General features: G+C 46.6%; 1 protein-coding gene across 1 annotated transcript in view; it reads left to right on the forward strand.

The window, feature by feature from the left end:
* ERP44 (endoplasmic reticulum protein 44) overlaps positions 1-25,806 on the forward strand; it is a 557,683-nt gene that overhangs the window by 231,145 nt on the left and 300,732 nt on the right. Inside the window, exon 6 of the mRNA XM_085606779.1 lies at positions 20,096-20,211. Within this exon, the coding sequence (XP_085462905.1) occupies positions 20,096-20,211 (116 nt within the window). The remainder of the gene's footprint in view (positions 1-20,095; positions 20,212-25,806) is intronic.

Here is a 25,806-nt window from a genome sequence, read left to right on the forward strand (position 1 = left end):
TAAGTCGCATTCTTGTTTAACTTGGACAACAGCTTGCTTAACGAGTTTGCCTTTAGCTATGACTTTACAAGTCATGCGCTCTGTTCTAAAGTAAACTCTTCACAATCAGCCCAAGGTTTTGGCCTGCACTGTTCTTTTATCATGTATAACTGTGTGACACTCCTTACTGACGCTTGCTGCTCTGTCTTGTTTTCACATTTCATATTTCTCATTACATTCCCCCTCCAGTTATTTCAACTACTGGATCTAAACCTTGGTCTACGCTTGGCATCAAGTAATGTATTGCCCTGAGAATCAACTACTTGTGTTGGTGTCCTAACTGAAAACATACCTCCCTTCTTTGTACCCATCATTCTACAACATGCTAGGACTAAGCATGTAATATAATAAGATATTAGCAGAGCCACAATAATTGGCTACATGGCTCCCAACATTCATGTTGGCAGTAATGACAACCACCCACTAAACCAATTTTCAGAAGCACCTCCTTCGTCTACCATTTTCTCCTGTAGATTATATGAAGTCTATATAGCCTCTGACAAAGTTCCATTCTCTGCATCATTTGCTGAAATAAAAGTACAGAATGCATATCCAATTTTAGCACATACCCCTCCTTTCATGGCCGTCTTAAGTTCAAGTACATAGCGGTGCTGCATTATCATCATTCCCATAGCACACAGCTTTTCCTTTATGGCATTAAATCCATCCTTTGTAGTATTGATAAACTTGAGCAACTTCCCATCGAGTTATCTGCATCCATCAAGCAATTGCCTTAGCCTGGACGAATGGCAGAATACTTCCAAAGTATAGCTGTGCATCATTAAACAATCTGAGCTCTTGGGGAATATCGTACCAGATATTAGTGCCATGATAATATGCTGCTCTTTTCCTTTGATGGTGGTGTAACAAAGTTGTTGGACGGCTCATGGTTGTTTATGTAAACTTGATATATTTATTCCAGGGATTACCAAAGCAGAGGTGCACAAGGTAATAATGGAGCAAAGGCTGCCCCAGTTTGGTGGTAACTGGGCATACATTAGTTCTGCAGCGTGAATCTTTTCTGGATTAACACGCTGTGCATTGTTCTGCCATCTAGTGTTCGGAATTTTGGAAATCTTTTTTTCCTTTTTTTCTTGTTGTTGGTGGGCGTTGACGTTCCACCATTTGGTGTCCCTTGTGGCATTGTTGTGCTTCCTTCGGAAGCTCCCACCTTTGGTCGCCATATTCAGATTATTTTTTTCAGTCATTGAGTCTGGATCGATACGGAAGGAGCTCCAATTCTTTGGAGAGAAGCATTGCCGAAAATCAGGAAAAAAGCTATAGTATGGTGATTCAAGGTACCGGCCCTTGAACTAGGGCACCGGAGGTCCCAGAGAGTGGAAAGAACAGCCTCGTCGATGACTGGAAGACCATGCGCTTTGGGAAAAAGGGGGTGGTGATGGACAGAGTTTCTGAATGATGCAGAATACTCTTACCAAGTCAAGAGATCATGGTTTTAATCCATCACCGTTTTTTAGCTCACTGCACCATCCCAGCTCAGAACCTGGCTACATGCAAATTAGTCTGTACCTGTCCCAGTGCATGATGGGAACCGGGCAAACCAAACTACCAAGCCAATTCTTATACTGGGAAGGAAACAAGCTTCCGGGGACCGGTTTCTGGCATCACAGCCTTCGTCGGCCCGGCTTGCCTGAATCCTGATGGTGCAATGAGCAAGGGACTCACGTCTGAGCATACCCTCCCACACTGAGTGTGGATAAAATCGATTTGGCAAAAAGGGGGTGGTGATGGACAGAGTTTCTGAATGATGCAGAATACTCTTACCAAGTCAAGAGATCATGGTTTTAATCCATCACCGTTTTTTAGCTCACTGCACCATCCCAGCTCAGAACCTGGCTACATGCAAATTAGTCTGTACCTGTCCCAGTGCATGATGGGAACAGGGCAAACCAAACTACCAAGCCAATTCTTATACTGGGAAGGAAACAAGCTTCCGGGGACCGGTTTCTGGCATCACAGTCTTCGTCGGCCCGGCTTGCCTGAATCCTGATGGTGCAATGAGCAAGGGACTCACGTCTGAGCATACCCTCCCACACTGAGTGTGGATAAAATCGATTTGGGAAAAAGGGGGTGGTGATGGACAGAGTTTCTGAATGATGCAGAATACTCTTACCAAGTCAAGAGATCATGGTTTTAATCCATCACCGTTTTTTAGCTCACTGCACCATCCCAGCTCAGAACCTGGCTACATGCAAATTAGTCTGTACCTGTCCCAGTGCATGATGGGAACAGGGCAAACCAAACTACCAAGCCAATTCTTATACTGGGAAGGAAACAAGCTTCCGGGGACCGGTTTCTGGCATCACAGCCTTCGTCGGCCCGGCTTGCCTGAATCCTGATGGTGCAATGAGCAAGGGACTCACGTCTGAGCATACCCTCCCACACTGAGTGTGGATAAAATCGATTTGGGAAAAAGGGGGTGGTGATGGACAGAGTTTCTGAATGATGCAGAATACTCTTACCAAGTCAAGAGATCATGGTTTTAATGCATCACCGTTTTTTAGCTCACTGCACCATCCCAGCTCAGAACCTGGCTACATGCAAATTAGTCTGTACCTGTCCCAGTGCATGATGGGAACAGGACAAACCAAACTACCAAGCCAATTCTTATACTGGGAAGGAAACAAGCTTCCGGGGACCGGTTTCTGGCATCACAGCCTTCGTCGGCCCGGCTTGCCTGAATCCTGATGGTGCAATGAGCAAGGGACTCACGTCTGAGCATACCCTCCCACACTGATCGATTTTATCCACACTCAGTATAAAAGTATAAGAATTGGCTTGGTAGTTTGGTTTGCCCTGTTCCCATCATGCAATGGGATAGGTACAGACTAATTTGCATGTAGCCAGGTTCTGAGCTGGGATGGTGCAGTGAGCTAAAAAACGGTGATGGATTAAAACCATGATCTCTTGACTTGGTAAGAGTATTCTGCATCATTCAGAAACTCTGTCCACCACCCCCTTTTTCCCAAATCGATTTTATCCACACTCAGTGTGGGAGGGTATGCTCAGACGTGAGTCCCTTGGTCATTGCACCATCAGGATTCAGGCAAGCCGGGCCGACGAAGGCTGTGATGCCAGAAACCGGTCCCCGGAAGCTTGTTTCCTTCCCAGTATAAGAATTGGCTTGGTAGTTTGGTTTGCCCTGTTCCCATCATGCACTGGGACAGGTACAGACTAATTTGCATGTAGCCAGGTTCTGAGCTGGGATGGTGCAGTGAGCTAAAAAACGGTGATGGATTCAAACCATGATCTCCTGACTTGGTAAGAGTATTCTGCATCATTCAGAAACTCTGTCCATCACCACCCCCTTTTTCCCAAATGGAAGACCATGCGCTACAGGGTGCTCCCTGTGGATGGTGATGGACAAAACACCGTTTAAGGTTTGCCAGAATTAGCATCACAAGTTCGCCCAGAAGGACCAACATCCAGTCTGCAACCTCTGCCTATTGGTAGATCACCGAAGTGACAATTGCAACGCATGTTCGGCATTCACCCTGAAGACCCTGAGGGTAAGGGAAAGGCAGATGAGAGCCAACTATAACATGCAGGGATAGGTCACTGCACCATCGCTACAGGCCCTGGGCCTCTCCAGCGAAGAAGACAATGTCGCAGAAGGCGTCACAGACATGGACATCCAAGTCGTCGAGGTCGAAAAGAAAACTTTGAGAGAGGTAAGAGAACCATTGTCCTCGAAGAAAATAGACTAGTCTTGAAAGACTCAAGGGCCTTGATTGGAGCCTTGGCGTCAAAACACTCGACGCCTGCAGCTGCATCCCAAGAAACCTACCATAGGATCCTTAGATAAGGACTCCGTGACGACAAAGTCCCTAGAAAGATCCAAGACATCAAGAGATAGTCAAGGAAGAGACGCATCGACATTGAAACAAGAGAAGTCGAAATCTGAAAAACCGGGCCCGCTGCCAGCATCAGACGTCAAGGTGCCTAAGACCGCAAAAAAAGGCTGAAAGTCTCGACTCTGAACCCCACGTGTCGGAGATCGAGAAAAAGAGGAAAAGGCTCTAAGTCGAAATGGTGAATATTCTACAGCAAAAGAAAGATTTCGGCTAAAGCTTGAAACAATTCAAGATACCACCGAAAACCTTGACAGAAAACATGAAAAATGTCAAGGAATTGGAGACTCACGTGACCCCCGAACCTCTTGAAGAACAAGTAGGAGTTATTTTTTAAAGAAGAACATACTTTCATAGGATCAGAAATCTCCGAAGTCCAAGAGATACAATGGCAAGACCTCGACACAGATTCGCAAGAGGAGGCTGTCGACACCTATCCTTCGAGGCCTTCTCCACCAGATGATATTGGTATGTACTATCAAGTCATTAAAAAAGCTGCAGATACCTATGAAGTACAACTCAAGGAAGAAAAACCTCAGTCATGTTTTTTGCTGGAAACTCTTATTGCTTACACAATCAAGGAACCAATTCCTCCCTACGCTGCCAAGTGTACTAGACCAGGGAAAATAAGCATTTAAGAACCCTGCCACTTGTAAGACAGTCGCGCCTAGAGGTGAGAAAATACAAATGCTCCTCCAAGGATCCTAATTACATCAAGGAGTAGGTGACTGCTGACTCCATCATAACAGCCACGGCAAGGAAAAGGGCTTATGTACCAAGTACTACTGGACCACAACCTGATAAAGAAAGCCAGAAAATAGACCTTATGGGCAGAAAGGTAGAAAGGAGTGTGGCAAACCAATGGCACATCGGCAGTTCTAATGCGTTACTCAACCGTCACGCATACCAGCACTGGGAGGAAGTAGGGTGGCTACTAAAGCAACTATCAGAATAATACCAAAAAAGAGCAAGCCACTTAGTAGAGGAAGGCAAAAATATAGCGAATACTTTCTTAAAATCAGCCCTAGATGCCGCAGAAACATCAAGCAGACCGATGATGATCGGTATCTCAGAAAGAAGGCATGCATGGCTACAAATCTCAGGGTTCAAGCCAGAGGTGCAGAACAACTTACTAAATGCATCATTTAATGGAGGACAGCTCTTTGGAAATGTTGTGGACAACTCGCTAAACTAACTTAAAAAGGATAACAACCTCTTTGCATTAATATTCGAGCTGCTCGCGGCGTGGAAAAGGCAGGATCAGATGATCCGTGGGTTGAAGTGGGAGATGGGCTGGGAAGATCGCATCTCGCTTTATGCGGATGATATATTGTTATATTTGGCGTCACCGGCACGATCAATTGTCTGTCTACTGGACATCTGTACCGCGTATGGGAGAGTTTCCGGAAACACTATAAATTGGGCGAAATCTCACCTCTACGAGATACATATGGTATGGCACCGACCGAACTCTTTAGATGCACACAAATCAGACACGCACTTATGAGCGCCATCCCACCAGACACACAGTTACCGGAGGCCTCACCTTTAGAGGACAGACTCCTTAGTGATCACATGACTACAAAGGCCATCTCCCAAACTTACCGTAAGATTATAAATAATCAGCCGGACCCCACGGCAACCCTACGGGAATGGTGGCAGACTGATGTAGGAGATATGGATGATTCGGACTGGTAGGAAGCATTGTCATCCCCACGAGAGGTGACGATCTCCTCCAAACTCAAACTAATTCAGCTCAAAATCCTCCATCGCATGTACAATTCACGCATTACCATGCATAAACTAGGACGAGCGCCTGATCCCCTATACTTACGACAGTGTGGACTGCCTGGCACATTTTATCACATCATATGGCAATGTCCGCAGATCGAACCCTACTGGGAAAAGGTTATGCTTGTGATCTCACGGGTTGGGGATGCGGATGTCGCACCAGACCCAAAAAGGTGCCGCCTCAATATCTGGGAGCCTACGGATCTAAACTTGCGGATGCAGGACTGGGCAGCGTTGGGGAGGACGATCGCGAAACGAAACATAGCCCGAAACTGGGGTTCGGGGTCGCTCCCCACATACCTGCAATGGAGAAATTATAAAGATAGCGCGATGGTGGCGGAAAGAGCGGTATATACACACAGAGGATGCCCCAAGAAATTGTCTAGGATATGGGGAAAATGGAATTCATTCAGAGGAAATATATGTGAACCCCCACAGGAAGAATCAACCTCGGATTTGTTCGTAATGGGTGCCTCAGACTACTGTATCTCTGTTTGGCTATGTTGCAATGCGCTAGGCTGAAAATGACACTAAATCATGTTTTTTTTATGTCTAGGTATGCGCAACGAATATGGATATTGTACTGTATAAAAAGTAACGCATACGTTTTAAGATGTGTTGTAAACCTAAAACAAGTGGATTATGTTTGGTTTTGGTTTAAAAAAGCAAAAAAAAATCTTTTTTTTTTTTTTTTTAAAAAGGACAACAAAACAGACAGATCTATGGGGGGCTCTACAATTCAGAGGTGGAATGCGTAGAGGAAGCACCTCCTCGAGAAGGCCAGCAGGTAGGGGGAACCATCGTCCCGCAACCTCGCATCAAACATATCAACAAGCTTAGCAAGGAGGAAGCCAAACGCAACAGGGACAGCAACAGAGCTGGCAATACCAATAAGGAAGACCGTTCTTTCGAGTACGCCTCCGGGGAAGAGCCTTTCGCAAAGGGGAGGGCCCACATCAACCAAATGACTGCACACCTAACACAATAGACACCCCAGAAACATCAGGGAGTGTGCCCACAAGGGAAGCAACATTACAAAAAGAAAACACAAAATACCAGTTACTCCATCATTCCACACCTGTGGGAGGCAAGCTAAGACACTACCTCCACTAGTGGAGAAACATCACTTCAGACAAATGGATCTTGAACATAATACAGTACAGTTACTGCATAAAACGAATCAAACCACCTCCAAAGAGAGGCCCAAAGAGGAAGTTACATTCAAAGCAGGAAACTACTCTGCTACCCCAAGAAGTACTAGAAATTCCGGCGAAGGATTCTATAGAGCTAGTGCCACACAAGGAAATAAACAGGGGAAATTACTCCACATACTTCCTAATTCCAAAGGTAGACGGAACATTGCGTCCTATCTTAGACCTAAGGTTCCTCAACAAATTCATAAAGACCCAAAGGTTCAAAATGACAACCCTGCAAGAAGTGGTACCACAACTACAAGAAGGGGCCTACGTGGCCACAATAGACTCAAAGGATGCCTATCTGCACATCCCCATGAACAACAAGCCCAAGAAACTCTTAAGATTTGTGGTCAACAACACGCACTACCAAATCAAAGTGCTAGCATTCGTGTTAGTCTGCACCAAGAGTATTTACAAAGTGCCTAGCAGCAGTGGCTGCGTACTTACGAAGACAGAGAATCCATCTATATACCTATACTTTGACAACTGGCTAATAAGAGCAAACTCACACAAACCCTGCAAACAATACATACATCATGTAATAGAGACACTACACCGGCTTCGTGTCTCCATACACTGGGAGAAGTCTTCTCCAGAGCCAGAACAGGAGAAAGTGTTCTTGGGAGCAAAAATAAGTGCACCCTTGGGGAAGTTATTCCCAAGCGAGAAACAAACCGCAGTCCTACTGAAGGAAACACCGCTATACCGGAAGGTGTGAGCTCTGACAGCCAGGACAGTGGGGAAGCTGCTGGATATGATGGCCTCATGCATTCACTTAATCCCCAACATTCGCCTACACATAAGACCATTCCAGGAATGGCTTCAAGCACAATGGTCACAAGCAACAGGGAGTTTGGAAGATCTAGTGGTTGACACTCAAAGGATACATAAAACGATAGCATGGTGGAACAAGAAAAACATTTCCTCAAAGGAGAACTTTTACACAACCAACTCCAACAGTGACCATGACTACAGATGCCTCCCAGATAGGATGGGGAGCTTATATGAACGACCTCAAAGTAAGGGGAGTGTGGACCGAGCAGGAAGCAATACAACACATCAACATGTTTTTAAACATGGAATTAAAAACAGTGTTCCTAGCCTTGAAAGCCTTTCAGAAAGAGCTCTATGGCAAGACAGTTCTGATACAAACAGACAACACAACCACCATGGTCTACATAAACCAGCAAGGAGGAGCACAATCAGTACCACTTTCAACTCTAGCTCAGCAACTATGGAAATGGGGAATACCACAGGAGATAAACATAGTAGCAATACACCTTCCAGGGAAGGACGGTGTAGAAGCGGACTGAATCAGACAGAACTCAAGAACATCGTTCGCAAATGGGGAACTCCAGAAGCTGACCTCTTAGCGACACAACACAATGTAAAATGCCAACGCTTTGCATCCAGGCAACCTTGCCAACAGTCCCTAGGGAATGTGCTATGGATAGACTGGTCAGGAATATTTGCTTACGCTTTTCCCCCAATACTACTACTCCACAGGGTGATCCACAAGTGCAAGATCAGCCACATAAAAATGATTCTCATGCTCTGCAATGGGGGTGATAGACCTGGTTTTGGAAGCCTTAAATCTGCCTTTAGACTCAATTTCCATGACAAGGGCACCTTTCAACCACCTCCATTGCCTCATCCACTTCTTCATCCTTCAACTCCTACTATTTTGGCTTCTGTACCATTCACTACTAAACTGCCCTCCCCACTACTCCCTGTGACTCTTTGCCGCAATCACCTCAGGGTTCTGTTGCTTCTAGGGGTTTGTTAAAGTCAAGGGTCTCCCATTGACCTGCCATATGACGCACATGCCCACAATGACCCTTGGGATGACTGATGTAGAGCCCCTTGCTGATACTGACCCAGACCTCTATCCAGCCAAGCCTTTACCCCCAGACAACAGCACCTCATATCACGAGGTTCTGCAAAGGCCAAACACTTTCACAAGGTAACGATGCATAAGCAGACCGAGGAGGATGATTTCCTTATGGAGATCTTCTCTTCCACCCATAGCAGTATTTAACTATCCTTAAAGGGATGCGAAGGCCTGATCGCAATATTTTTAAGGACCTGGTGAAGGTGTGAGTCACCATGTCTGGAATGTACAAAATATACAAAGCATCCCCTGCTGATCCACCTTACATCAGGGATCAACTACCAGCCGATGTCCTGGTCATACATACAGCATGGAAGCTTGCTAATTCCCAAGGCACAGGAGATGCGAACCTCCTGACTGGGAGAATAAAAAGATTGATGCAGTGGTTAAAAGTCAGGCCACCCAGTCTGCCATACATTGATGTATAGCCAGTTCAGTAGGCCTGCTCTACCTGCTTTACTGGTACGTTGGGGTCCACTGGGATGAGATGGAGGGGTTAATTTAGCACCTCCAGGCCCGATATATGAAACTGGGTCGAACGTTGGTGGCAGAAGGTAAAATCCCCTTCAACACCAACATTAAATACGCCCTAGGCGCAGCAGACACCGTTGCTGAAAGCATCAACACCAGCGTCCTCTTTCGCAGACACACTTGGCTGCATGTGTCTGCATTTCAAACCAGAGGTGCAACATCTCCTCAACTTGCCTTTCAATGGCAACCACCTATTCTGCCCGCAAGTTGATGAGATGTTGGAATCATCAACACCAGTGCCCTCTTTCGCAGACACACTTGGCTGTATGTGTCTGCATTTCAAACCAGACGTGCAGCATCTCCTCAACTTGCATTTCGATGGCAACCAACTATTCTGCCCGCAACTTGATGAGATGTTTGAAGAGTCAACACCAGCACCCTCCTTTGCAGGAGCGCTGGGCTGCACGTGTCTGGATTCAAACCAGAGGTGCAACATCTCCTCAACTTGCCTTTGGAGGGCAAACGACAATACTGGCTGCAAGTTGATGAGATGTTGGGGAAGATGAAGGATCTTGAGACAGGCAAAAGCTATGGATGCCTACAGGCCATATCTGCCCGTGGCACCTTTCACTGCACATCATTTCTTGTAGCGGCTAAGGCCACTATCCCTTAGGCATCTGCATCCTTCCCAAGACAGCAGCAGCAAACGCCAGTTCAGGGTTTTTAACGGGGAGGATACACAGAAAACAATGGAAGTGACTCGCCCTCCAGAATTATGCAGTGATCCTGTGACGTCCCTAAAGTCATAAAGCACCCCCTATTCCGTGTTAACATTAGTACCATTTTTTCCTAACTATTGACACAGTCCGGAACTTTATCTTCTGAGGAGTTGTCGAATATTTCTTATTTCCTCTATTCAGGTGCAGTTATTCTTTAAAATGGTCTCCATCCGAGCAGTCCAATTTCAAACCATGTAGAAAATCTGAAGGGCAGATATCCATCACAGATTCCCACAACATCTGCCTGTGATGCCTGGGATACAACCACAAAGTGAAGGCTTACGAGCCATGTTGCGCTATGCATCCAAGACAATTAAAGGAGGAGAGACCAAAATGTTTGACCGGAGTACGAGATGAAAGCAGAGGACACTGCAAATCACTACCAAGGTCGAGATCACTGCCACCCTCATTGAAGCCAGCCACAATGAAGCACGCAAAAAGACAGCATGCATCTGGGCACCACCGTTCATCAAATGCCTGACCCCATTATGAATTCTTTGCTAAATAAGTCTTTAGACATCTACAGTACCTAATTGCTGAAAGAGAGTCAACATTGTTCCTCTTTCAAAGAAGATAAGTGTGGACCCAGATATCCCTGGCAATTAGAAGCCCATTTCACTTATTCTGGTGCCCTCTAAACGTCTGGAAAAATGTTGTAAATCACCAGCTCTCCAACTGTATTGAGAGTAATAGACTATTACATCCCAGCCAATCTGGCCACAAGCCAAGGTACGTTACAGAGGCTGTTCTTTTGGAGGTCTCTGAACAGATTGAAAGTACCATTGATGATGGTGGTTGTGCCGTCCTGGTATTGTTAGACCGGTCAGCAGCATTTGACACAGTCCTTCATGCCAGGCTGCTCGCCTGCTTTCAAGAGATTGGCATCAGGGACAATGGCTGGCACTGGATGAAATCCTTTCTGGAAGACAGGAGTCAAGAAGTGTGTCTACCTTTTACTCTTCGGGTAGTCAAAGTGTCTCCGTACTTAACATCTATATGTCTACCCCTGCTGATTTGGTGGAATATTTTGGGGCTAAAATAATCTACAATAATGATCCTCAGATTATCTTTTCTGTTTGGGAGGTGTACCAATCGAACAAGATGCTATTAAACCCGGCCTCTCTATGTTTTTTCACTGGATGAGCTATAATCAATTGAAGTGCTACACTGAAAAGACTGAGATTCTCATTGTGGGACACGACTTCAATCTCAGTCTGGTAGTGCATTGATACAGTGAAAAACATGGGGTTTAAATTTGACAAAGCTATGTCTTTCCACAAGCAAATCAACTCCATGGTTGGGTGTGCTTTGGCTTTCTGTGTATGTTGAAAAAATGTGTGCTTTTGGTTTTGATTAGGGTGACAGTGATACTGGATTTGGTCTTGTCCAGGTTGGACTATGCCAATTCTTTATATGTCGGTCTGCCGCAGTATCTTGAGGAAATTGCAGATGGTGCAGAATGCTGCTGCCAGACTTGCCTTCAGCCTTTCACTCCACATCTGCGTAATTTGCACTGACTTCCCGTAAAACAAGTTGATCTTATTCAAGACCTGTCTGTTAACGCACAGAGCTATGCATAACTTGTGTCCTGTCTTTATCCTCCAGGATATCTCTGTATAATCCAGTGAGAGCTCTGGGTTTGGTCACGATTCCAAGGGTTTGTCTTGTTAAAGCAGATGGACGTTCTTTTTGTTTTTTGATGCCGGTGGGTTGAAACAGTCTGCCTTTGGAACTGTGCCAGATAGATGATGGACTTGGCTTTTTTGTTCAGTAGTCCGCTTCCATTCTTTCTCATGGGCTCATTACCGCAAAGCTTCGGGACACTTGAATAGCCACGCACTCAATAAATTCTAAAACATAAGTTAGTCACCAAAATCCCCTGCTTCACCTCATCCATCGGGTCAGGAACCAACGGATGACTCCATAGAGGATGCATCACCTAAAGCTCCATCTGACCTAGTACCAGACCTGGACCATTTTTAAATGCAATGTTCGACATCTTCACCAGATTCGTAGTTCCCTCTGAAGCACTGACTTGGCATCATAGATCTACTTACTTTTTCATAGGAGATTTACCAACTTTGTATCATTAGGCACCCTTCATGTCATTTCTACCTTTGCTTCCAGTTAAATGGGCTACCGACCCCAACCCCAACCATCAGGATTGATGCCACCCTGGTTAGCCATCCTGTCCTCGTCACCTTCGGCTCGGGATCCCATTTATTCACCGGCACCACATTCTGCACCTCTAGGACAACACCAGCAGCGCAGTAGTCTCCACTAACACCTCCGCTGCCACCACTAATGTCACCTGCTGCTGCACCGACTCCACCGGGCCTCCATCGACTGAGATAGAATCCAGGATCCTTAGTGCGGTCCTACAAATGATGATCCATGCTCCAAATCCTTGCTGCCATTCAGTGAGGCACTAACAGAACCTATATCAGTGATCTGGGAGAAGCAGACAACTCCCACTGCTGTCTCCATATCCGTAGTGAAGCACTATAAAGCAGCACCAGGAGACCAGCTTTCCTGTCCTCCCAGCAGTCTTCTAAAAGCCTGGTAGTGAAAACTTCATCCTCATCAAAATTAGCGCTTGGTGCATTTCCCACAATGCCTTTGGACAGAGAATCAAAAAAAGTGGTGCAGCTAGTGAAAAAGTGTTTTCTGCTTGAAGCAATGCTCTAACATCACTGAACGCTACCTGCTTTCTTCAACCGATATATGCATGCACCCTGGGATATGGCTCGAACAGTAATCCCCAATCTGCTGGAGAACTTCAGGGTCACTGTTCAGAGATAGTTATGGACGGTGAAGCTGCGGCCAGCATGTTATATAATCTGGTCTGAGCACAGCAGACTCTGGCAAAGGCAATGGCAACATTTAGTTCCCCACAAGTCCATGCATGGTTGCGTTGTTCTGTTTTTTTCCTAGGATGTCCAAGCAGTTGAAGTAGCTCCCCTTCGACTGCTTCCGCCTTTTTGGAGCTGAAGCCATGCAGCATTGGAGAGGTTTAAAGAAAGTAAAGCTACTTAATGATCGCTCAGCCTCCACACCGAAACTAGGAATTTCAATTTCAAAGCTTCTACAGAGCCTCTGCCATTCAGGTCATCAACAATACGCCCAGCAACAGGCAAACCCACAGTACAAACAATCTAGATGTCGAGGAAAAGAAAAAAAAATGCCCTCCCTCTCCGTCCGTCCCCCCACCTCTTCCTACCCGTCCATCGCAGCGAATCAGCCCTAGTTCTCTCCCCACCCCCCACCTTCCAAACACCCTTAGTCCATTGGAGGACAGGTATCTTGCTTTACACTGTTCTAAAAGTACATCACTTCAGACTTATTCATCTTTCAGATTGTGGTATACACTACCTTTCCACTACAAACCCACCCCCATACATTGCTAGTTACAGTTGCTCTCGTGAGATAATCTGAGACTTACAGCAGGGAGTTCAGATCGTACTCCTCAAGCGTGCAGTGGAGCCGGTTCCAGAGCAGGAATGGTGTGAGGGATGCTACTTTCATTACTTCCTGTTCCTCAAAAAGGTTACTGTTTCCATCCAGTTCCTAGACACCAGGGATTTAATTGATTCCTCTAGCTCAGGCTTTGGTTAGTGCTGGAAGCGGCCGACTGGATGATGTATGTCAAGCTGCAGGATGCTTACATCCATATACATATAGTATCTATGCACTACCAGTTTATGGTTCTTCCTTTTGGCTTCACTTTCTCTCCACAAGTCTGTCAGCAGGGAATCCCTGTATTTCCATACCTGGATGACTAGCCCTTAAAAGAAGGATTTAGGCCCAGATCTCTGTACTGGGGTGAATGTATGACATTGTTCTGCATTCTGTCCATCAATTGTTGTTTTTGCATTTGTCACCCCGAGTGGAAAGGGTATGCTCAGACGTGAGTCCCTTGCTCTCCATGCCACTGGAATCAAGCTATCCTGGCTGATGAGGGCTGAAAGCCCGAAACCGGTCCTAGGATGCTTGTTTCCAGTCCAGGGAGGACCTGGCTTGGCAGTTCGGGCTGGACTGTTCCCATGGGGCACAGGGTCAAGACTGATTTGCATATGGCTGGGTTCAAACTGGAATGGCATGGTGAGCAAAAAAACGATGGATTTAGGCCCAGATCTCTGTACTGGGGTGAATGTATGACATTGTTCTGCATTCTGTCCATCAATTGTTGTTTTTGCATTTGTCACCCCGAGTGGAAAGGGTATGCTCAGACGTGAGTCCCTTGCTCTCCATGCCACTGGAATCAAGCTATCCTGGCTGATGAGGGCTGAAAGCCCGAAACCGGTCCTAGGATGCTTGTTTCCAGTCCAGGGAGGACCTGGCTTGGCAGTTCGGGCTGGACTGTTCCCATGGGGCACAGGGTCAAGACTGATTTGCATATGGCTGGGTTCAAACTGGAATGGCATGGTGAGCAAAAAAACGATGGATTTAGGCCCAGATCTCTGTACTGGGGTGAATGTATGACATTGTTCTGCATTCTGTCCATCAATTGTTGTTTTTGCATTTGTCACCCCGAGTGGAAAGGGTATGCTCAGACGTGAGTCCCTTGCTCTCCATGCCACTGGAATCAAGCTATCCTGGCTGATGAGGGCTGAAAGCCCGAAACCGGTCCTAGGATGCTTGTTTCCAGTCCAGGGAGGACCTGGCTTGGCAGTTCGGGCTGGACTGTTCCCATGGGGCACAGGGTCAAGACTGATTTGCATATGGCTGGGTTCAAACTGGAATGGCATGGTGAGCAAAAAACGATGGATTTAGGCCCAGATCTCTGTACTGGGGTGAATGTATGACATTGTTCTGCATTCTGTCCATCAATTGTTGTTTTTGCATTTGTCACCCCGAGTGGAAAGGGTATGCTCAGACGTGAGTCCCTTGCTCTCCATGCCACTGGAATCAAGCTATCCTGGCTGATGAGGGCTGAAAGCCCGAAACCGGTCCTAGGATGCTTGTTTCCAGTCCAGGGAGGACCTGGCTTGGCAGTTCGGGCTGGACTGTTCCCATGGGGCACAGGGTCAAGACTGATTTGCATATGGCTGGGTTCAAACTGGAATGGCATGGTGAGCAAAAAAACGATGGATTTAGGCCCAGATCTCTGTACTGGGGTGAATGTATGACATTGTTCTGCATTCTGTCCATCAATTGTTGTTTTTGCATTTGTCACCCCGAGTGGAAAGGGTATGCTCAGACGTGAGTCCCTTGCTCTCCATGCCACTGGAATCAAGCTATCCTGGCTGATGAGGGCTGAAAGCCCGAAACCGGTCCTAGGATGCTTGTTTCCAGTCCAGGGAGGACCTGGCTTGGCAGTTCGGGCTGGACTGTTCCCATGGGGCACAGGGTCAAGACTGATTTGCATATGGCTGGGTTCAAACTGGAATGGCATGGTGAGCAAAAAAACGATGGATTTAGGCCCAGATCTCTGTACTGGGGTGAATGTATGACATTGTTCTGCATTCTGTCCATCAATTGTTGTTTTTGCATTTGTCACCCCGAGTGGAAAGGGTATGCTCAGACGTGAGTCCCTTGCTCTCCATGCCACTGGAATCAAGCTATCCTGGCTGATGAGGGCTGAAAGCCCGAAACCGGTCCTAGGATGCTTGTTTCCAGTCCAGGGAGGACCTGGCTTGGCAGTTCGGGCTGGACTGTTCCCATGGGGCACAGGGTCAAGACTGATTTGCATATGGCTGGGTTCAAACTGGAATGGCATGGTGAGCAAAAAAACGATGGATTTAGGCCCAGATCTCTGTACTGGGGTGAATGTATGACATTGTTCTGCATTCTGTCCATCAATTGTTGTTTTTGCATTTGTCACCCCGAGTGGAAAGGGTATGCTCAGACGTGAGTCCCTTGCTCTCCATGCCACTGGAATCAAGCTATCCTGGCTGATGAGGGCTGAAAGCCCGAAACCGGTCCTAGGATGCTTGTTTCCAGTCCAGGGAGGACCTGGCTTGGCAGTTCGGGCTGGACTGTTCCCATGGGGCACAGGGTCAAGACTGATTTGCATATGGCTGGGTTCAAACTGGAATGGCATGGTGAGCAAAAAAACGATGGATTTAGGCCCAGATCTCTGTACTGGGGTGAATGTATGACATTGTTCTGCATTCTGTCCATCAATTGTTGTTTTTGCATTTGTCACCCCGAGTGGAAAGGGTATGCTCAGACGTGAGTCCCTTGCTCTCCATGCCACTGGAATCAAGCTATCCTGGCTGATGAGGGCTGAAAGCCCGAAACCGGTCCTAGGATGCTTGTTTCCAGTCCAGGGAGGACCTGGCTTGGCAGTTCGGGCTGGACTGTTCCCATGGGGCACAGGGTCAAGACTGATTTGCATATGGCTGGGTTCAAACTGGAATGGCATGGTGAGCAAAAAAACGATGGATTTAGGCCCAGATCTCTGTACTGGGGTGAATGTATGACATTGTTCTGCATTCTGTCCATCAATTGTTGTTTTTGCATTTGTCACCCCGAGTGGAAAGGGTATGCTCAGACGTGAGTCCCTTGCTCTCCATGCCACTGGAATCAAGCTATCCTGGCTGATGAGGGCTGAAAGCCCGAAACCGGTCCTAGGATGCTTGTTTCCAGTCCAGGGAGGACCTGGCTTGGCAGTTCGGGCTGGACTGTTCCCATGGGGCACAGGGTCAAGACTGATTTGCATATGGCTGGGTTCAAACTGGAATGGCATGGTGAGCAAAAAAACGATGGATTTAGGCCCAGATCTCTGTACTGGGGTGAATGTATGACATTGTTCTGCATTCTGTCCATCAATTGTTGTTTTTGCATTTGTCACCCCGAGTGGAAAGGGTATGCTCAGACGTGAGTCCCTTGCTCTCCATGCCACTGGAATCAAGCTATCCTGGCTGATGAGGGCTGAAAGCCCGAAACCGGTCCTAGGATGCTTGTTTCCAGTCCAGGGAGGACCTGGCTTGGCAGTTCGGGCTGGACTGTTCCCATGGGGCACAGGGTCAAGACTGATTTGCATATGGCTGGGTTCAAACTGGAATGGCATGGTGAGCAAAAAAACGATGGATTTAGGCCCAGATCTCTGTACTGGGGTGAATGTATGACATTGTTCTGCATTCTGTCCATCAATTGTTGTTTTTGCATTTGTCACCCCGAGTGGAAAGGGTATGCTCAGACGTGAGTCCCTTGCTCTCCATGCCACTGGAATCAAGCTATCCTGGCTGATGAGGGCTGAAAGCCCGAAACCGGTCCTAGGATGCTTGTTTCCAGTCCAGGGAGGACCTGGCTTGGCAGTTCGGGCTGGACTGTTCCCATGGGGCACAGGGTCAAGACTGATTTGCATATGGCTGGGTTCAAACTGGAATGGCATGGTGAGCAAAAAAACGATGGATTTAGGCCCAGATCTCTGTACTGGGGTGAATGTATGACATTGTTCTGCATTCTGTCCATCAATTGTTGTTTTTGCATTTGTCACCCCGAGTGGAAAGGGTATGCTCAGACGTGAGTCCCTTGCTCTCCATGCCACTGGAATCAAGCTATCCTGGCTGATGAGGGCTGAAAGCCCGAAACCGGTCCTAGGATGCTTGTTTCCAGTCCAGGGAGGACCTGGCTTGGCAGTTCGGGCTGGACTGTTCCCATGGGGCACAGGGTCAAGACTGATTTGCATATGGCTGGGTTCAAACTGGAATGGCATGGTGAGCAAAAAAACGATGGATTTAGGCCCAGATCTCTGTACTGGGGTGAATGTATGACATTGTTCTGCATTCTGTCCATCAATTGTTGTTTTTGCATTTGTCACCCCGAGTGGAAAGGGTATGCTCAGACGTGAGTCCCTTGCTCTCCATGCCACTGGAATCAAGCTATCCTGGCTGATGAGGGCTGAAAGCCCGAAACCGGTCCTAGGATGCTTGTTTCCAGTCCAGGGAGGACCTGGCTTGGCAGTTCGGGCTGGACTGTTCCCATGGGGCACAGGGTCAAGACTGATTTGCATATGGCTGGGTTCAAACTGGAATGGCATGGTGAGCAAAAAAACGATGGATTTAGGCCCAGATCTCTGTACTGGGGTGAATGTATGACATTGTTCTGCATTCTGTCCATCAATTGTTGTTTTTGCATTTGTCACCCCGAGTGGAAAGGGTATGCTCAGACGTGAGTCCCTTGCTCTCCATGCCACTGGAATCAAGCTATCCTGGCTGATGAGGGCTGAAAGCCCGAAACCGGTCCTAGGATGCTTGTTTCCAGTCCAGGGAGGACCTGGCTTGGCAGTTCGGGCTGGACTGTTCCCATGGGGCACAGGGTCAAGACTGATTTGCATATGGCTGGGTTCAAACTGGAATGGCATGGTGAGCAAAAAAACGATGGATTTAGGCCCAGATCTCTGTACTGGGGTGAATGTATGACATTGTTCTGCATTCTGTCCATCAATTGTTGTTTTTGCATTTGTCACCCCGAGTGGAAAGGGTATGCTCAGACGTGAGTCCCTTGCTCTCCATGCCACTGGAATCAAGCTATCCTGGCTGATGAGGGCTGAAAGCCCGAAACCGGTCCTAGGATGCTTGTTTCCAGTCCAGGGAGGACCTGGCTTGGCAGTTCGGGCTGGACTGTTCCCATGGGGCACAGGGTCAAGACTGATTTGCATATGGCTGGGTTCAAACTGGAATGGCATGGTGAGCAAAAAAACGATGGATTTAGGCCCAGATCTCTGTACTGGGGTGAATGTATGACATTGTTCTGCATTCTGTCCATCAATTGTTGTTTTTGCACTTAAAAGAAGGCTCGCCAGAGATGTCTCCATTTGCACACAACAGCCAAATATCTGTTCGATCTGGTCTTTTCCATCACTAAACCCAAATCTCACTAGGTACCTCTCAGCGCATCCCGTTCATAGGGGGAGCACTGGACACCCGAGTTAATTAAGCCTTCCCTCCTCCTCAGAGGGTTCATGACATTCAGGCTTTAATTCTTATATTCTAGAATAAATGGATCATTTCGGTTCTGACTGTCTTGCACTTTCTTCGTTTGCCTGCATTCTGTTGGTCACCTATGCATGCTGGTGTATGAGGGCCCTCCAGTGGTGCCTCCAAAAGCAGTGGTTGCAACATAGTGGAGATCTTCAAGTTTGTATCAAAATCTTTATGGGCAGTGCAATGGACTTGCAATGGTGAAGTGTGGATAGCAATCTCTCCCAAGGAAGGCCGTCCCACCCTCCCCCTCTGGTGACAAGTTATTACAGATGTCGCCATTCTACGATGGGGAGCACATCTGGAAGAGTGGCAGATCAAAAGGGCTGTGATCCCCAGAAGAACTTTTATTGCACATTACTCTGTTGGAATTACTGGTGATGCATCGGCCACTCAAGGCCTTTTTTCTTACCCTGTTCAGATCTTGACGGACAATGCAACTGTGATGTGGTATATCAACAAGCAGCATTCATGCTGGACTGATATGTTGTATTTAGAAGATACCCACTTTGTATATATTTATCATATGTTAATTATTGCACTACTGCACCCATTAGAACTGCGCCATCTGCACCTTTTTCAAAGCACTGATTGGCACCATTAATGAAAGTATGTAATAAGTGTCATTTGCTATACATGATCTATACTATTGACATGCATATGTACCAAATGGTATGACTGGAGTGAGCCCTAAGGAAACATTTGTTTTACATACCAAGACTGGGAAGGAGACTAATAGATTTTAATATTCTGGTCCCAAATGCAGATGACAGAAGTAAGGGGAAAGCAGCAGCAGAATAAGCTGCAAACCAATGGTTTATAGGTATATAAATGTTTTCTTTAGTATTGTCATCATCCTTATATTCACATATTTCCATTCCCATCCTCCACAGCTTTTGTTTTCTTTTACTGACTTCCACTAAAGTAATTTGAGATTATTCTGGATCCAGGCTATTTTAAATACGGTCCTAATAATGTAGGTAAATAGTTGAAATGCACATTTACAAAAAGGATTTCTGAATGTTCATAAACTCTTAAACAGAAAATCAAAGTGTGTATATTCATGGTAGATGCAAATGCTAGAGAACCATTGTTACAATTCTATATATTTTTTTTTAATTTTCAGCACAGTAAACGAAGTATTATTGGGTTTTTTGAGCATAAAGATTCAGATAACTACAGAACCTTTGAGCGAGTAGCAAATATTTTGCATGATGATTGTGTCTTCCGTGCTGCATTTGGGTGAGTTTTTAAGCCCCATTTACTATGTTCTATGATCATTTTTCTAATTAGATTGTTTGACTTAGATCTGCCACTGCCCAATAAACTCTGTATTTTTGTTATCAATTGTGACACTCTGAACTATACTATTAAACATGAATTTCTTTTCATTACTTTTTCAAGAGTTTTATGGTTATGCATTAAAAGATAAACTAGGAAAACGTATTGAGAATTGGATTTGTCACCACTACATTTGTTTTTACCAATTTGCATAACATACAGACAGTAATACACCCAGAGTTGCATTCAAATTTGTCACTGGGCAACATCTGTACAACGGAGGTAGAAAGTAGGCACAAAAAGGTCCACTCGGCTTAATGAACACGGCCATATCCAGAATGCTCCTCAAATACCCTGTCCCCTTGCCCCTCTTTGGGCAAGCCTTGACCCTTTAACAGGTACAGTGATGTCAGACCAAGAGAGAGTATGTGTTTTTCCAGTGGATAATGGCATTGGTATCTCAGCAATAATTTGCAGTCCTGTGGGAGATGTTCAGTTGTCAAATAGGTATCAGGCTCCGCTGCCTGCCTATGTAGTCTGTCAACATAATTAATGGAAAGTTCAAGGTACATTGCATCTCAAGTGACGTTGGTTTCAACAGACTCAAAAGTTGCAAAGTGACAAGAGGGACTGTGCCTTTTCTGAACATCTGAATCAACTCCCCTCTTGCTGGATGATGTGGATTTCCATGTCATGACTGCCCTGCATTTAGCAAGCAGTGACTTAGGAACAATACATTTGCTGAGCAAATTTTGTGGTCTGTGGCTGTGATAGTAGGCTGAGGAGATACACTGCTAGGCAATTCAAATCTCCCCAATTCCAATCAGTATCTACACTGTATGATAATCTGTTCCCAGAAGAAATGCAGTCATGGGCACAGTCAAACCATGTGGAGCCATCCACTTGTCATCTATGATTGGTGTCTGGGGCTCATTATCTGGTCTTGTAGAGTTCTCTGAAAATATGGCTCTGCAGAAGAATTTCACATGATGAGCCCCTACTCTCCCCACTTCTCACCATTCAGTTTGATCCTTGGTCTTTGGTCCATTTGTCCCTATGCTGTTCTAGCTTGCTGACCTGCAACAGGGTTATCAATCGATGTAGAAGCTTGATTGTTTTCACATCAGTGTTAAGGTTCAGCAGGGTATGTACAATGCAGTAGGTATGAGATTTTTGTGTACTGTTTTCTCAGGTAAGCCAGCTGCCTGCATCATATGAGCAAAAGTCAGGAAATGGTCAGCAGGAAAAACGTATTCCAGCTTGACCTCCGCAAATGTGCGCAGCTTGTTGGCGCAAAAGGTTTCCCCTCTGTTACGAAAACAACAAAAGCCTACTTAGATGCTTCCATGACACTGAAAATGTGGTTGACTGGGGGAAATCCCGGAGCAGAACAGTAGGTGAGTAGGAACAGTTGCAAGGTTTATATTCCCTCATCTGGCACGTCACACAACAGTGCAGAGCTACTGCCACCTACCCAGCAACAGGATGGGAGAGCATGTGGGCAGCATAGCCAACATTGCAGTGATTCTGACCTGATTCGGCAAAAGCTTTACCCCCACTGGATCATAAGCTGGAACTGCGATAGAAGAGCTGAAGATCTGGGAGATCAACAGTCCCCTCTTCTATCAGAGTGCAGGAAGGTAGGATCCTCATGCATGTGTACCCCCACTTTTTGCCTGGAGCTATGCTGTTTTTGACTAGTCTGACTGGGATTCTACTAATCAGTACCCCAGTCTATCTTTCTCCCTAAACTGTTGTGTTCAGTACCTAGGTACATACTGGATTCGATACTGGGGTACCATTGTCAGTCCCTAGTATATTGTTCCATGTACCCATGGCATAGCTACCCATGAGAGACCATTCATAATGGAACTACAGGCTTGCAATTGTAGCCTGTCTAAGTTGGTCCATGCACCACCTACTAAAGATATTGGTTTACTATATGTAAGGGTCACTGCACTTAAAACCTATAAGTCACCTCTCTAGCAGACCTTTACAATTCTGAGGGCAGGGTGCTTGGTTCTAAGTGAGCGGGTGCCCCTGCATGAGCGGGACACCCCTGCAGCCTACGAAGTGTTGTCAGTGAAGCCGCTATATACAATACAGAGGGGCATTGCGTGACCGCACGATGACCATCTCAAACGGGTGCAACAAATATGATCATGTTTGGTATCAATCATGTTAAAATCATACCCCTACACCGTAAACGGTGTGGGAGGTATGCTTCCAACCCCTGGGAGAGCCCTCCGTTTTGCTCTGTGTTACTGGTACCAGCCTAAAAGTCCCGGATAGCACAAAATGGTTGCTGGTGACCTGAGACATATTTCTGCCCTCCTGCTGCTGAGCCAATAATAGGCACCCTGCACAGGGAGGTGTGACCACCTCTCAGACAGGATTTAGTCTATTCGGGCTGGTTGGGTACGCTCTTCAGCACCTGAAAGTCTGCATGAGGGGCCCATTTGATGTCCCTGTGCATAGTCCAGTTCAAAGCAGTCCTGGGAGCCGTTGGCTCCCGCTCTTGTGCGAAACTATACAAAGGACATGGGAGTAAACTCCCCCTGTCCAGACCCTCCCCTGGGAGGGCCCCCTGAATCGTCCCAACCCTCTCCTTAAGGAACTTAAGGGCTTACCTGGGTGTAGGTCCCTAGATTCATCATGGACAAGATTCCGAACTGAAACCACTGCACTTTTACCGCCTGGGCACCCTGGACTTCGCTAGACTTCTTTTGGGCCTGCCTTTGTCTCCCTTTCAGCCTGTGCCTTGTCTGTGCCTGTGCACCATACTAGATCAGTGCAGGACCTGTTAAGCATCCAAGACACTTGAAAATAATCTTCCTTGAACGAGCCACTCCCCTGCATTCGCAGGCACCTTATCACTGCTGACCGGTTTGCTGATCCCGAGCTCCTACATACTCCAAAGAGTTCAACAACACAGAAGGTGAATTTCTACGTCCCTTGAGGCCAGAGCTGACCTCTCACCCAGTTTGAGGCCAGAATCCCTTGTGGGGGCTGCAATACCTGAACCCCTGTGCTCCGCATACTTTTACAAGTGCAAATGGTTGTTGGCATTTCTGCAGCTAGTGCATTGGACTCCAAGTAGCCCCAACCTTTAGTAACTTCTCCTGCAAAGATCTTCAACCACATTGCACCGTGTGCTCCATGACTAGTTTTATAAAGCTGCACAAGGTCCTCCTGCGACTCCGCTGTCTTCGACCTGTGGAGGGTCAACTACGTCTTCTTTGGGCTTCCCTGATTGCTCTGGGCTTGCCCTGACACCCCTGCTTGTGGTGAGTCTCCTGGACCTTGCTGGTCCTCTCCTTGCACCTTCTTGACTTCCTGCGTGGGTTGCTTTTGCCAAGGCTTGTTGGTGCTCCCGCCAGACACCGGCCCCTCAGCACTCGACATCGTTCGTGGGACAGCTCGTATCCGGCTCCTGGTCGTCTTCAGCGTCGCTGGTCCCCACAGCTGCAGAGTCAAGGTAATCGTCATTTATCCTGATGCACCTGACAGGTGGGCATTCTTCCACCGAGCCCTTGATCACTCCCCATTGACCCAAACTCTGTCCTCTCTGCTTTCTGGTACATTTAATCAAGAATCCACGTTTGGATTCCCACGGACACTTTCTCCTCTTCCATCAGCTGCACTTTCCTGAAGTCCTCCATTGGGTTCGACAGCGATTTCCGACCCCATTTCACACCTATGCACCCGGTTCCCCTGGGATAGGTAACTTGGGTACCATGGTATCCACAGCCTCTCCAACCTTCTGTCTTTCACTGCGTTTCCTCAGGGTCCACTGGGAAGAGTCACTAATCTTTAAAAATCCAACTGCGACTTACACGTGGGATTGTACGGAGCCCGCGGTCGTGATCTCACACTGCACACGCCCTCCGTGGGGTCCCTGTCTACTTCCCTTGGGTGGTTACTTAGGTCCCCAGCGAATCTACAAGCTCTTCACATTGTCCTGACTTGAGTCGTTGTTCTTATACCACTTTCTTAGTATATGGTTTGGTCCCCCCTTGGGGCCCACTGTTTATTAGTACCATTTACTGTGATTTCTTTGTTATAGTATTGTGTGCTTTGTGTCTATCACCGTGTGGCAGATACTGGAACGTGCTAGAAAGTAATAAATGCATATTTTTATAAATACCTTGTGTGGTTCTTTTTCATTTCATCTATACTTTAAGATTGCATTCTGGTAAAAACAAGCTGCTTTACACTCCTTCAAGACTAAGCCTGAAGGCTGCTCTCCACAGCTACCAGTTAGAGAGCTTTCTGTGGTTGTCTAAGACCTCTTAAATCACCATAAGGGTTGTCTGGACTGGTGCAAGGTGCACACTTACATTAGTGGACATCATATACCAGGCCTGCTTCTCACACAGAGCATCAGTCAGACCTTGTTGACAGCCTGCCTTTCTACCACTATTCCAAATTTAAGTGGAGAGGAGGCGGTCTTCTAAAAGATTAAAGCTTTTGGGTGACTGGCAGGTTCTGTAAGTAATACGGGAAATTAAGGTAGTCGTCCATCTTCATCAGGTACAGCCTGCCTAAAGTAGACCGTGACTTCCTCCAGGGCGCCATCCTGTTGAAAATGATAACTCGCAGGTATTTTAAAAATTGTGGATACATGTTGGGAGGAGGCTGGATTAGTGACGCTATCCAGTTCACCTTCCACTGTCATCCATATTGAATGGGTAAAAATCAATACGGTTAGCCCAAAGAACAGCCCAAATCACTAGAGAGCCAGCAACAATGGGATATCCACGAGAGGTGCTCTAATATTCAAACGTATGCCATATGCATACTGAGAGATACATATTGAGAGAAGTTATTCGCCTTGTAAACCCGGGTCCTGATTAAGGCCATGACGTCCCACATAACTAACACTGTGAATTTACTCCAACTGACCAAGGACTGGTCAATATCAATACACGTAGATGGAATATTGTGAAGAAGCTATTGAGGGAAAATATTAACCTCACCACTAGGTGAGTAAGGAAGCATTTCCTTTTGGTTTAGGTACCCTCACACACCCTAGTGGTGTCATGCTTCATCATCGGGTCACCCCGACGCCTAGAAGTCGGGGTGGGCTCAACCACAGTGTTGGGAGCTCTTTGAAGATATTGTAGACCAGGGGGGGCTAGAAAATTAAACCTCCGACAGATCCCCAGTATCCCTTTATTATCGGGTCTGTCTGGGATACTAAAATCATTTAAATTAGGGTCTCTATAGGATTGTTATGGTCCTATGACCCTAGTGCCAACATGTTTCAGTCCGTATGTGGCCGTGAAGGTCCAGGACTTTCTTCAGGGCAAACAGAAGGCCACCCTGGGTAACAGAGGAAGGAATTCCCTAACCTGTTTTTTGTAGCAAGGGCAGAGTAGCTGCTCCTTGTATGAGCGACTGATTAATTAATCTGTCATGCTTCGTATTCCATCTGCAAAAGAGAACAAAGAAAACAACAACAAACAACTTATACTTGTGGGTTTTCTCAGTGGTCGTTCCCATATTCGTGTATAGGATGAATAACACCTACATGTGCCAGGTGATCATAAGGCA

This window comes from Triturus cristatus, chromosome 5_2 (assembly GCF_964204655.1).
Source record: "Triturus cristatus chromosome 5_2, aTriCri1.1, whole genome shotgun sequence".
In the NCBI taxonomy this organism is placed as follows: Eukaryota; Metazoa; Chordata; class Amphibia; order Caudata; family Salamandridae; genus Triturus; species Triturus cristatus.